General features: G+C 35.9%; 1 protein-coding gene across 2 annotated transcripts; it reads left to right on the top strand.

Moving 5' to 3' along the window:
- Positions 1-1,309: 1,309 nt before the first annotated feature.
- LOC132041149 (dihydroxy-acid dehydratase, chloroplastic-like) lies at positions 1,310-11,353 on the top strand. Of its 2 annotated transcripts, XM_059431964.1 has the most exons (14): positions 1,311-2,063; positions 3,687-3,758; positions 6,909-6,956; positions 7,098-7,252; positions 7,337-7,531; positions 7,604-7,715; positions 7,819-7,888; positions 7,975-8,033; positions 8,151-8,274; positions 8,371-8,441; positions 9,421-9,522; positions 9,708-9,788; positions 10,715-10,873; positions 10,950-11,353. In XM_059431964.1, the coding sequence occupies exons 1-14, from the start codon at positions 1,536-1,538 to the stop codon at positions 10,998-11,000; spliced, it is 1,827 nt and encodes a 608-aa protein (XP_059287947.1). In that variant the 5' UTR covers positions 1,311-1,535; the 3' UTR covers positions 11,001-11,353. The 2 variants fall into 2 exon arrangements, with proteins under 2 accessions (XP_059287948.1, XP_059287947.1); XM_059431965.1 differs by lacking the exon at positions 3,687-3,758 and having other exon boundaries at positions 1,310-2,063.
- Positions 11,354-11,847: the final 494 nt, after the last annotated feature.

The raw sequence follows: 11,847 nt of genomic DNA, 5'->3' as shown, positions 1-11,847 counted from the left end.
CAACTCAATCTTAAAGGGGTAAAACAGGAATGGTATATTTTTACTTATATCAATTTATCTTTTGCAAAATTATTCAGTAGTTATAAGTGTTTTTAATGTCGGTACAGTTTTCCTCAACAGCGTAGATGTAGGTGTGTTATTATAAATTTGATATATTCTTGAATGATTCTATGCTTTAATCTTGCTCAGATAGAGTAATCTATTCATCTATGCGTTTTTATTCTTGGCGTCTGGTGAGTTTTCATATACCTTCTTGTAAAAAGTAGAGTTACATTGGCACCATTTGACTTGGTACAAAGGAAGACTTTTGAAATGTGTGGTCCAAAATAAGCCTTATATAAATTTGTGGCGGTAAATAATCTCATAAAGTTAAATTGTTTCTAAATAAAAAAATGTGACATTCTTTTTGGGACAAACAAAAAAGGAAAGACGCCACATAAATTGGGACAGAGGGAATAATTTGCAATGGTAAATAATACGGTAGATTATGGTCACTGTAGTTATAGTGTTGAGCACTATATATCTTTTTTCCTAATCAAAATAAATTTCTCATCAACTACTTTTCTATTCTTGTTTTTCTGTTTTGACCTCGTTTTCCTTTCAAAACAGTGAAGTAACAATGCTTAAGAAGGCAGTAACATGTTTTGTCTAGAAAATCTGAATAGTGTGACTAATCTTCCTGTACATATGCAAATCGTTTAGTCTTGCAATTCTATTTCCAAGATCGAGTTCAAACTTTGAGTATACGTGTTGCTGATACTATTTGGGAATATAACAAAAAATTGAGTTGATGTCATCAACAATGAGGGCAGCTTAGTGTAATCGGCTTTCCCAACATAAATTTTTCCCTTTTATATTTCAAGATTTCAAGTTTTTTGTTTCAGAGGATAGCTCTTCCTGAAGCTTATGGTATTAAAACACAGTATCAATGTTCTTATTATAGTTATTCTGGTTGCACATTCCAAGTTGAATTTTTGATTCATTTAGTTTACTGAAAATACCATCTCAATCTATCCATAGAATCTTTGGAATCAATCTTATCACAGTGATGTCATTAAAAATATATTATTTCTGTTTTAGCCCTTTAGTAATGAGTTGTTTTATGACTTTGCAAAAGGATGAATACATTAGGGAGCAAATTATAAAAAATAAAAGGATAGGGTGTAAATAAAAAAAAGATATATACATTAGGGGTGCAAATTGCCAAGAACTCTATAACTAATAGACCCCAATTTGATATTTGTCCTGTGTATAACTATAAATAATCAGACGAAACAATTAATAATAGATAATCCAGTATAATTAATATCAGCATTACTGAGTACTATTGCCGCCGAACGACCCTTACCTACTCATATGACCTTATCTCACTCAAGAGTCCAAAAGACTAACAATCTCTATTTTTGTCAACAACCACCAAATCACGTGTCCCATTCAGTTACTATTTTCAGTGCCTAAGCCACCGTTCCTCTAATCCCCCACAAAAACCCTGCCAACAGCTTCTCAGCCGTCACCAACAGCCACTCTCCACTACCATGCAAGCCCATTTACTCTCCCCTCCTATATACCCCACCACCACCCCAACCACCCCAACTTTCAACACCCTTTTCCCAAAATGTAGGCCCCACTCAAGAAAACTTACCATCCGAGCCGCCGCCTCATCAGAAACTGTGCCACCAGAGACTCAAAAACTCAACAAATACAGTAACCGTATAACTGAACCCAAGTCCCAAGGTGGGTCCCAAGCAATCCTCTACGGCGTCGGATTATCCGACGACGATATGAACAAACCCCAGATAGGAATATCATCTGTTTGGTACGAAGGAAACACTTGTAATATGCATTTGTTAGAGCTTGCTGAAGCTGTGAAAGAAGGGGTTCAAGAAGCTGGTATGGTTGGGTTCAGGTTTAATACTATTGGTGTTAGTGATGCTATTTCTATGGGGACTAGAGGCATGTGTTTTAGTTTGCAGTCAAGAGATTTGATTGCTGATAGTATTGAAACTGTCATGTCTGCTCAGTGGTATGATGGCAATATTGCAATACCTGGATGTGATAAAAATGTGAGCATCTTTTATTCTTTTTTCTAGAATTTAAAAATATGCAGTGACAGAGTAAGGAATCTTACATTGTTAGTTACCACATTTGCAGGTTATCAATTAATGCTTATTATAAAGAGTACATTTATGTGGTACCCTTTGAATAGACACAAAGTTTAAGAAACAAAAGAAAGACTTTTGAAATTTGTTGTTTAAAATAAACCTTAGATATTTGTGTGATTATAAATAATTTCATTAAGGCTAAAAGAAGAATTTTAAAGCTAAGTTGTTTTCAATTATAGAAAGGTGACATTCTTTTGGGATAGACAAAAATGGGGAAGTGTGTCGACGGAGGCAGTACATGCGATTGTCTTTTAAACTACCTGATTTGTATGAATTATTTTTGATTTGATACGTTGTCAGCGCATAAATGTAACTCCTTTCTGAATTGATTCCTTCTAGGTAGTGCTTTTTTGCTATATCCTTTTTGCAAGATTTTGTGAAAGGTTTCCTTTTTTTTTGATCTTTTTTTAAAATTTAATTTTCTTGATATTTTGGGGAAATTGTGGGTTTTTTTTTTTTTTTTTTTTAATTGTGAGTTCGAGAGTATGCAATTACGAATTATGAAAGTTGATGACGGGCAACTTATTATGTTTATTACTTGAATAAAAGATGCAAACTTTGCTATTATTGTGGAGAAAAAAATGTAGGTTTTGCAATTTAAAAAATGTATTTAATGCATTTGCTGTTTTACTTTCAACAAGTTACTGGCCATCCTTGTACAGACTCACACTCTCCTTTTGTTTTTTTGATTGGTGATTGGTCAGAGTCACACTCTCCTGTCTATGTTAAATTTCTTTGAGTAGATAAGATTCTTGGTTGATGGAATGAATATTGATTCTTGGAAGTACAACACTTCCAATTAGTCTGTAACAGTATATCAATTTTAAGATTTTTTTATAAAAGTTTGAGGATTGATTTGATTTGAGAGAGCAAAAAACATGAATTCCAGCATATTAGGTGTATTTCCTGTGAAGATTTATTCAGTTATGCAGTTACTTCAGAACACGAAATATTTTTATCTGACATGTTTCATGCTTTCTCAAAAAAGTTGTTATAATCCGTGGCGAGTCAGGATTTTCACTTATAAGTAAAACACACGAAGAAGCCGAGATGATTCAACATCTACTATCTACTATATATACATAAAAGAATTTTTTTGATCTTGTGTATATAGTGTAATTTTTCGGTGACCTTACACCCCCTAGCTCCACCCATGGTTATAACACACTCGATTGAAATTGTAATACATTAGAAAATTTCACATAGCACTTTAAGATTAAGTACATATAACTTTCTGGAATGCTTACAATTTCCTGCAACTTGCTTCTTTCGTGCTTTTTTGGTGTTCCCTTTCACTAAACTTATGCCTATCTATATACCCATGCTATAGTAATGTAGTTCTATTTTTGGCGGTTTGGTGAGGTGGGTACTGGTTAGTCTTGATGGAGTGAAAGAATGAGGCTCTTCTTGGTAAGAGGACCCAAACCATTGAGCTAACCCCCTAATTATTTTCTACTTGTCTACTGCAGCTGCATTTCATGCTCTATCTCTTCAAAATGATAACTTCTTGTTGTAATACGACAGATGCCAGGCACAATTATGGCGATGGGAAGACTAAACAGGCCAAGTATCATGATATATGGTGGAACCATTAAGGTCAGATGGGAACACTTGCCTTTTTATTCTTTCTTGTGCATCTAAAGCTTCTTTTCATGTAAAGTAAACGTTATATTCTAAATTGATGCTGCTTGGAACTATTCCACCAGTGGCGGAACTAGGATTTTTAATAAGGGGTGTCAAAATATAAAAAAGTAAATATATTGTTCAAAAAAATAATATAAAAAAGTAAATATACGAACGGGGTTTCAACACAGTATATTTACATAAAAAGTTCTTTTTACGTATTTACACAGTGTAATTTTTCGGCGAAGGGGTGTCGGACACCCCTTGGATGCATGTGGCTCCGCCACTGCATTCCACCCCTTTCAATATTTCTTTGAGAATAGTGAAAGTTGAATAACTGTGGAGAATAAACAAAAAGAGAGATAGCTACGATAGTATATTTCATGTACTCAGGATTCCCACAGTTAATAAGAGAAGTAGGGGAAAAGAAGGACATTGGGTCCATCAAAAGAGAAGCAGAGAAGAGAGTTAGTTCGATACATTTGGAGTTTGTTTTCAACTTACTTGGTAGGAGACGAGGAATATTTAACTTTCGGGCAGGAATATGGAAAAAGAATTTGGAAACGGAAGCAGTGTCGTATTTGAAATCTGTTTGATGTTCTGGGAAAATGAGAGTAGAGGGAAGTGCTTGATATGAAAATCAGTCTTTACAAGACCTCTACAGAATCTGTGGTACCCACATGGTGGTGTATGTGGCTCGTTTGCACCTACTTTTACATGGTTTTGCACAGTGTATGCAGCAGATCTTGTTTGTCTTATTTGAGGGATTTTTTGGCTTTCCTGCTAAACTCCATGATATGGTATTAAGACTGGTCAAATTCTTTGGAAATCTTTTATGTTGATTGTAGAAGTTCGTATGGTGTATTCAGTATGGCTTGAGTGAAGGAGTTGTATATCTAGTGAAAAAGATATTTCTTCATGATGATTGTGATCTGCTGTCTGGTGCAAAGCATAAGAGCATGTATCTTTTTCAATCAAATCATGACAAAGCTTCTTCTCTATCTTGAAATTTTCTCGTGTAAAAAATATTTTCTTAAACCCACAAGTATTTTTACAAATTATTACTCAAAGATGTTTTAATAAGATTATTATGTAGTTGCTAAATATTCGGTGAACTTTAACAAACAAAGCACGGAAAAAAAAAAAGTATATGTCGACCTGCTAAAACCTCTTGGTCGTTATTTTTCATTGCAATAAGGAGAAATTGTCTTGCTGCATCAAAAATGCAAATGAAAATGGAAGAGAACTTGTTATGGATGGCCTAGAGACGGAGCAATCCACATGGCATAGGACATGTCAAGCTGGAGTAGCCACAAATCTATATATTGTAAGCTGTCTTGCTAGGGAAAGAAGGCAGGGGCGGAGCTAGGGTAGCTTCGCCGGAAAATTACACTGTATATATAAGTGGATTTTGATTTTTTAGTATATATGTACCATATTGAACCCCCTTGACACAACTGAGAGGCATAGCTCATTGGTCAAGAGGGTTCAAGTTCGCGTCAAGGTCTTGGGTTCGATTCCCGGTCACTGCCAATTTTTCACTTCTTTTAGCTTTGGCCCCATTGCTATCCTGCACAAGGATAAAAGGTACATTAAATGGTCCCATTTCCAGATATCTTCCAGCATTTAAAAGTAAGGCCCATGTATAATTTTTCATCTTCCATGAATTAGAGCAAGGCCCATGTATAATTTTTCATCTTCCCGTTCTTTCCAATCACTGTAGGATTTAATTTTCTATCTGTTTCTTGCATTTTGTTAATGTACAACTTTAAATATTTCTTGCTATTTGCTTAGATTAATTTGTTCTTTGATTTGTTGGTTTGTCATGCTATATATTTTTCATATATCCTATAACGTTGTAGCGTAGGAACTGTGATACAAATACAGAAGTATAAAGAGAATATTCAAATTGTTAGTAAGAAAGTATTTATATTAATATCATTATTTTGAATTTTTTCAATAGCAGCTGATTTTATAACAGATGTAGCATATTTAAACAAAATAATAAATAGTACTACTTTTATTCGTATATCCTCTACCTTTTCCCCAATATTAGGGATTACATTTAGATTCTATTATTTCGTTTCGATTTCTCTTTCATTCATAAATCATATCAATTTCTTTTCCATTCAAGAACCTTGGTCATTTTCAACGATATTATATGATATGATTGAACGGGCACTAATTCGAAAGAAAAAAAGTAAAAAACTTTAAATAAAGTACTCCCTCTGTCCCAATTTATGTGATACACTTGCCTTTTTAGTCCGTCTCAAAAAGAATGATACATTTCCTCATTTGGCAACAATTTAACTTTAAACTTTACCTTTTACGCTTAACGAGATGATCTATAACCACATAAATATCTTTGACTTATTTCAGGCCACAAGATTCTAAAGTCTTCATTTTTTTCTTAAATTCCGTGCCCAGTCAAACTATATCACATAAATTGGGATGAAGGGAGTAGAAAATTGCAAAGTGAAAGGAAAAAGAAAGCGCGAAAAGTTTAAGAAGACTCGAAGAAGCAGGGCAAAAGCAGGAAGAAATGTTAAAGGGGACATCATGAAAAGGCGAGTTAAAATTAGCAGGTTTAGGTTAGTCTTTCCCTTGCCGCACCGACCCGCCCTGTTTATCATTCTTTAATTTTCGCGTGTTTACCTATTCATATTTCGACCCCTTTGATAAAAATCCTACCTCCGCCACTGAAAGAAGGTGGGGGAACTTTTAGAGGTTGAGAACTGGAATAAGAGAGAATGAATGGGAGATATCATCTTTTAGGGTTTAACTGCTGGAAGGAGAGAAAAAATGGGAAAAATTAGAGAATACGTAAGCTGCTTGTGAGCTTCTAAATGTCTGCTGTATGCTGCCGCCGCCAATGTTCTCCAAGATACAACTGATAACAACTAGAAAATGCCAATACATCAATTACCTCAATGCTTAATCACAACGGTGACCAACTTTCTAGAAATAATGCTAAATAAAAGACAATATAAATGGTTAACAACTCTACACTCTTACTCTCATGATGACAGGTAAAATGATATTTCAGGAGCATTTACTGCATCACATGTTGTTCTGCTTGCTTCTGAATTATTGTTGATCCTTTACCTTTTCTCTGATGTACAGCCTGGTCATTTTCAAGGGCACACATTCGATATAGTATCTGCTTTCCAGGTATGTGTAAATTGTTAGTTTGCTGTTCTAATGTCTTCACTTAAAAAAGCAGCTTTTTAGCCTAAGATTTTTCAATCACCAATCTTCAATTCTGGAAGAACTTTGGTGATAGCATTTTTTCTGCTTTGGTGTTACTTACAGGTGTATGGAGAGTATGTTAGTGGTGCTGTTAGTGATGAACAGAGGATGAATGTAGTTCGTAATTCATGTCCTGGTGCGGGGGCTTGTGGTGGAATGTATACAGCAAACACGATGGCATCTGCTATTGAGGCATTGGGCATGTCACTCCCTTATAGGTAGAAAAATGTGATGTAGCACTACTTTGTTTAACAAGAATCATTGCTAATATTGCTTCCTTCACCTCCTTTTCAATCCCAAAGCTCTTCCACACCTGCTGAAGACCCACTGAAGTTGGATGAATGCCGCCTAGCGGGAAAATATCTTCTGGAATTGTTAAAGATGGACTTGAAACCTCGAGATATCATCACAAAAAAGTCACTCCGAAATGCAATGGTAATCGTCATGGCACTTGGTGGATCTACCAATGCTGTATTACATTTAATTGCTATTGCAAGGTAAGCAAATTTCTGCATAGTTCCCTTTTACTTTTGGGATGAGTATGTGAGTCATGACTAGTATCTCCACAGGTCTGTTGGTTTGGAATTAACTCTAGATGACTTCCAAAAGGTTAGCGATGAGATTCCTTTCCTTGCAGATCTGAAGCCTAGTGGAAAATATGTTATGGAGGATGTGCACAAGGTTTGTTCAATACTATGTTTGCCAATTCATTTTTAGTTTTGGTTATACGCGCATTCAGTGCTGTTGATTTTGTTCTGATGAATTGATGAGCTTAATTATTTAGATTGGAGGTACACCCGCAGTCATCCGCCACCTGTTAGAGCTTGGGTATATGGATGGGGACTGTATGACTGGTATTTGCTTTGATGCTTAAGAGATATGTGTTCTACTGGTCATCTAATAATTGGTGGCACTCATTTCACTTGCTTTTGATTTGCAGTCACAGGGAAGACTCTGGCTGAAAATGCAAAGCTATTTCCTTCTTTAGCTGAAGGTCAGGTAGGTCTTTTTACCAATGGCTGCTTCCCATGTGTTGCAGTAATTTTTGTCATAGGTCTTTTACTCCTGAGTGAATTAGAAATACAGATACTCAGTTTTGTCCATCTTTCCTTCTAGCAAATTATAAGACCACTCTCAAACCCCATCAAAGAAACAGGCCACATCCAGATATTGTATGGGAATCTTGCTCCAGAGGGCAGCGTGGCAAAGATCACTGGAAAAGAAGGGCTATACTTTTCTGGTACATTCTCTTTATTTAGAACTTAATATTTGGTGTCTTTGGTACTGTTTGTTTGCCTCTTGGAAATATAAACAATCAGGGGAACTTGTTCATCAGGCCCCACCCTAGTGTTTGAAGGAGAGGAGGCTATGCTTGCAGCTATCTCAGAAGATCCTTCGAGTTTTAAGGCAAGCCAGTTAATCCTTTTCTCGGTCTTTTTTCATTTACTTCTATCCTGATTAAACTAGGGAATGGAGTGAGGAGGAAACTATATGAGTGCAAAATGTCAATTTTTGAGTAGCATTCATAGCTCAAACGACACTGGTGCGCTGTGTAATAGTAAATATTGGAATCTCTTGAAGTCCAACTAGACAAAAGGGTTACAAACATTTACTGCAATTGAATACTATCTTGGATGAATCAATTTCAAGATTTTTCCTTTTAGAGGCATTTTTAATGATTAAAACAATATGAAAATATCAATAGTCGAAAGCCTTTTGCTTTGGGCTCTTTTGCCTAAGCGCTCGCCTGTTAGCCTATTACTACTATGGAAATTAGCAGTGGTCTCTTTTTTTTTCCCCCTATTCTTTCATGTATTTCTTGAGGCAATGGTCTTGTGTTCTTTATGGGTTTACCCTCTCTTCCCGGGCTCAGTGTTTATGCATGACAATAATTTTCCCAACAGAAACATCTAAAACATGAGTAGGTGTTTGATAAGTAGGTCGCAAAGAAGAAAAGATGGAATCTTGGCTTCTTTTATTTGTCTTGTTGTATGCCCTATTGTCTCTGCTGTAATTATATTTCTTTTTCCTTTTTGGGATGAGTTGCTGTAACTAAACACATCTTGTCGGAACTTCAGATAGGTAAAGTGGATACTTTGTTGAAGTATCATGCCACTTAGAGTTACTTCTGCTAATTTCTTCTGTTTCAGCTTGCATTTGGTCTCCTAGACTTCGATTGGATTTGCCTAGCAGCAAAGTACCTTTTAAGCATGGTTTTGCTCTGGGTTCTCTTCTAGAATGCTGAAATTGTCAGTTATTAGTGATATAGTTCTTGCCTTGTTTCTTGAATAGTAACTGGCTGCAATAGTTTGAGCTAATTTTTGAGCCAGTTCCAATGTGTTGGATATCTGGTATCTAGACTCTTAATGTGTGTACAATATTTCAGGGAAAAGTTGTAGTCATTCGAGGAGAGGGACCTAAGGGAGGTCCAGGTATGCCCGAAATGCTGACACCCACAAGTGCAATTATGGGTGCAGGTCTTGGGAAGGTAAGTAATGCGAGATCTTTTTCTTCCTTGTCTATTCTACTGCTGTTAAAGTCAATATTGATAGATGACCTGTATTTGTTATGGTCTCTCTATTAGTATGTCATTTTGACTTTATTACATGGCCTTAACTCAGTACCATTTGGTGCTCTGCCTTGCTGAATGTTTACTTGGTTTCTGAACAACAGGAAGTTGCATTACTTACTGATGGAAGATTTTCTGGAGGTTCTCATGGATATGTTGTTGGGCATATATGTCCTGAAGCACAGGTGCATTCATTTTTGTTTCTAAACTTTTTGCTTCTTTTACATCATGAAGAATTTGTTCCTTTCCGCCAACCATATTCCTTTCACTATGTTGTCTGGTTGACCATTACAGCTTATATTTTGCAGCTTTCAGGAACTTCTGAGCCGCCTTAATATCCTAGTAATCTATATAATGGGTTAAAAAAAGATCCCACCCTTGATTAGGCGCACTTTACACGTTAGAACCCTGCTGCAGACAAAAACTTTGCAGTTTCGGGGGTGGGGGTTGGGGGGCAATTATCCACTGAGATTCGACTGTTTCGCCACTGTCCCTCGGGGATTTCTTGTATTGAAACAAAAAATAAAAGAAGATGCCACCCGCTATGAGCACCTCCCGTAATGCATTTAAAGTTCAACTGCAATATAACCTGCCTAACACAGTTAAGAGTTTTACTTGTAAAAGTGCCAGTGAAAAGTTTGATGGCACTTTAGTCAGGAAATGTTTGCGTTGTAATTGAACTATTAGATCCTAAAGTACCTTTCAGCTGTTAAATTTGTGCAACCAACAGTTCCGGGCTTTGAGAGAGCAATCACTAGCTTTTAGTTGCCAAAGTTTCTTCACTAATGTTCCCATCTTGAGTTTCGAAATGCAATGTGTTTTAAGAGGAGAATCACCGGTTTTAGTAGCCAGAGTTTTCCTCATTTGTTTTCTAGTGTTATTTTCCCCTCCACCTAGTTTGAGTGTGCTCATGAAGACATGACTTGTCTAATTTATTAAGTGTTAAATATTGTATTTTGTATAACAAAAACATGTCGTAGAAGCAGCTATGGATGTCCCCGTAGCTGTGGTGATAACAGTCTTAGTATATAAACATTCATAGTGACGTATAGGAATCTGTACGATCTTGTTTTATTGTCATTGAGAATCACATAATTCAAACCCTCACCAGGAAGGAGGTCCAATTGGTCTTGTTCAAAATGGAGACATAATAACAATTGACATTCAGAAAAAGAAAATGGACGTTCAGTTATCAGATGAGGTGTTGGAGCAGCGTAGAAAGAATTGGACGCCCCCTGCATATAAGGCTGACCGAGGGGTTCTCTACAAGGTACATGAATACTTGACAGTGGAGAGATATTGAACGCAAACATTGTAATGTTTGACAAATTTTCTTTTTCTTGCAGTACATAAAAAATGTGCAATCCGCTTCCAAGGGTTGTGTTACTGATGAATAGATAAGTACATTTACGAAAGGATAGAGCGAATCTGGGAAAGCCTGGTTTTGTAGATTTTGCATGCAGCTGCAATTGGGGCATCTGTGCGGCTCTTAGCCTATTTATTAGAGTATCCCATTTATGTTTTCAGGTGTAACTTATATAAATTGGTTCTAGTTCTTCTGAAAGTAGAGAGCTGTGTTTGTTTTTTGCCATTTTTCTTACTTTGTATCTCTGGAACTCTCTACTTGTTCATTGGTAGTGATTTAAATTGTATAATGCTTGGTGAAATAATATTTGATAAAGAACAATCAGTTTTATTTTTGAAATTCCCAAAAGTTTGCGGGAGTAATAATCTCTGAGTTTGGTCATTATCTAGGAGGTTTTCCAGACTTACTGTTAAGTTTATTCATCTAGTTTTTAAAGTTTATTTATTGATCAAGTGTTATGACAGAGATCAGGTCTGAAGCTGCCAAAAGGTGTTATGATTATATATTATAAAGGGATAGATGTCATTCTAAAATTATCAACCGCTAATGTGGCTGCTATATTTAGCTATATCAATTTGTTTTTCTTTATACTGGTTATTATGGAGCATCTCTGACAAATATCCCCAGTTCCCACTCCGTTTAAATTTTGAAACTTTGAGAAAGTATGTTTTTGATAAAATACTTTGCATCATACCAAACCACTTAAAGAGAACTTAGAATGATGGAATTTTTCGTTGTTGATTGAAGAGTACTGGAAAATCAAATAGGAATGAACGGTAAGCGAAGTAGAGGAGTTTTGTAAACTTTCCCCGTAAAATGAAGTTGACACCACAGTGCACATTGTGTTTTGTACAGAGAGTAGTAAATGTTTTCCATCA

This window comes from Lycium ferocissimum, chromosome 12 (assembly GCF_029784015.1).
Source record: "Lycium ferocissimum isolate CSIRO_LF1 chromosome 12, AGI_CSIRO_Lferr_CH_V1, whole genome shotgun sequence".
In the NCBI taxonomy this organism is placed as follows: Eukaryota; Viridiplantae; Streptophyta; class Magnoliopsida; order Solanales; family Solanaceae; genus Lycium; species Lycium ferocissimum.
The sequence above is the reverse complement of the archived record's forward strand: the minus strand, read 5'-3'. Positions and strand labels throughout refer to the sequence as shown.

Bases quoted from the DNA above. Each gene is read 5' to 3' on its own strand.
- LOC132041149 (XM_059431964.1), top strand. From the start codon at position 1,536: ATGCAAGCCCATTTACTCTCCCCTCCTATATACCCCACCACCACCCCA. The intron at 7,532-7,603 runs GTAAGCAAATTT...GTATCTCCACAG, and splicing joins CATTTAATTGCTATTGCAAG to GTCTGTTGGTTTGGAATTAA. The intron at 10,874-10,949 runs GTACATGAATAC...TTTTTCTTGCAG, and splicing joins ACCGAGGGGTTCTCTACAAG to TACATAAAAAATGTGCAATC.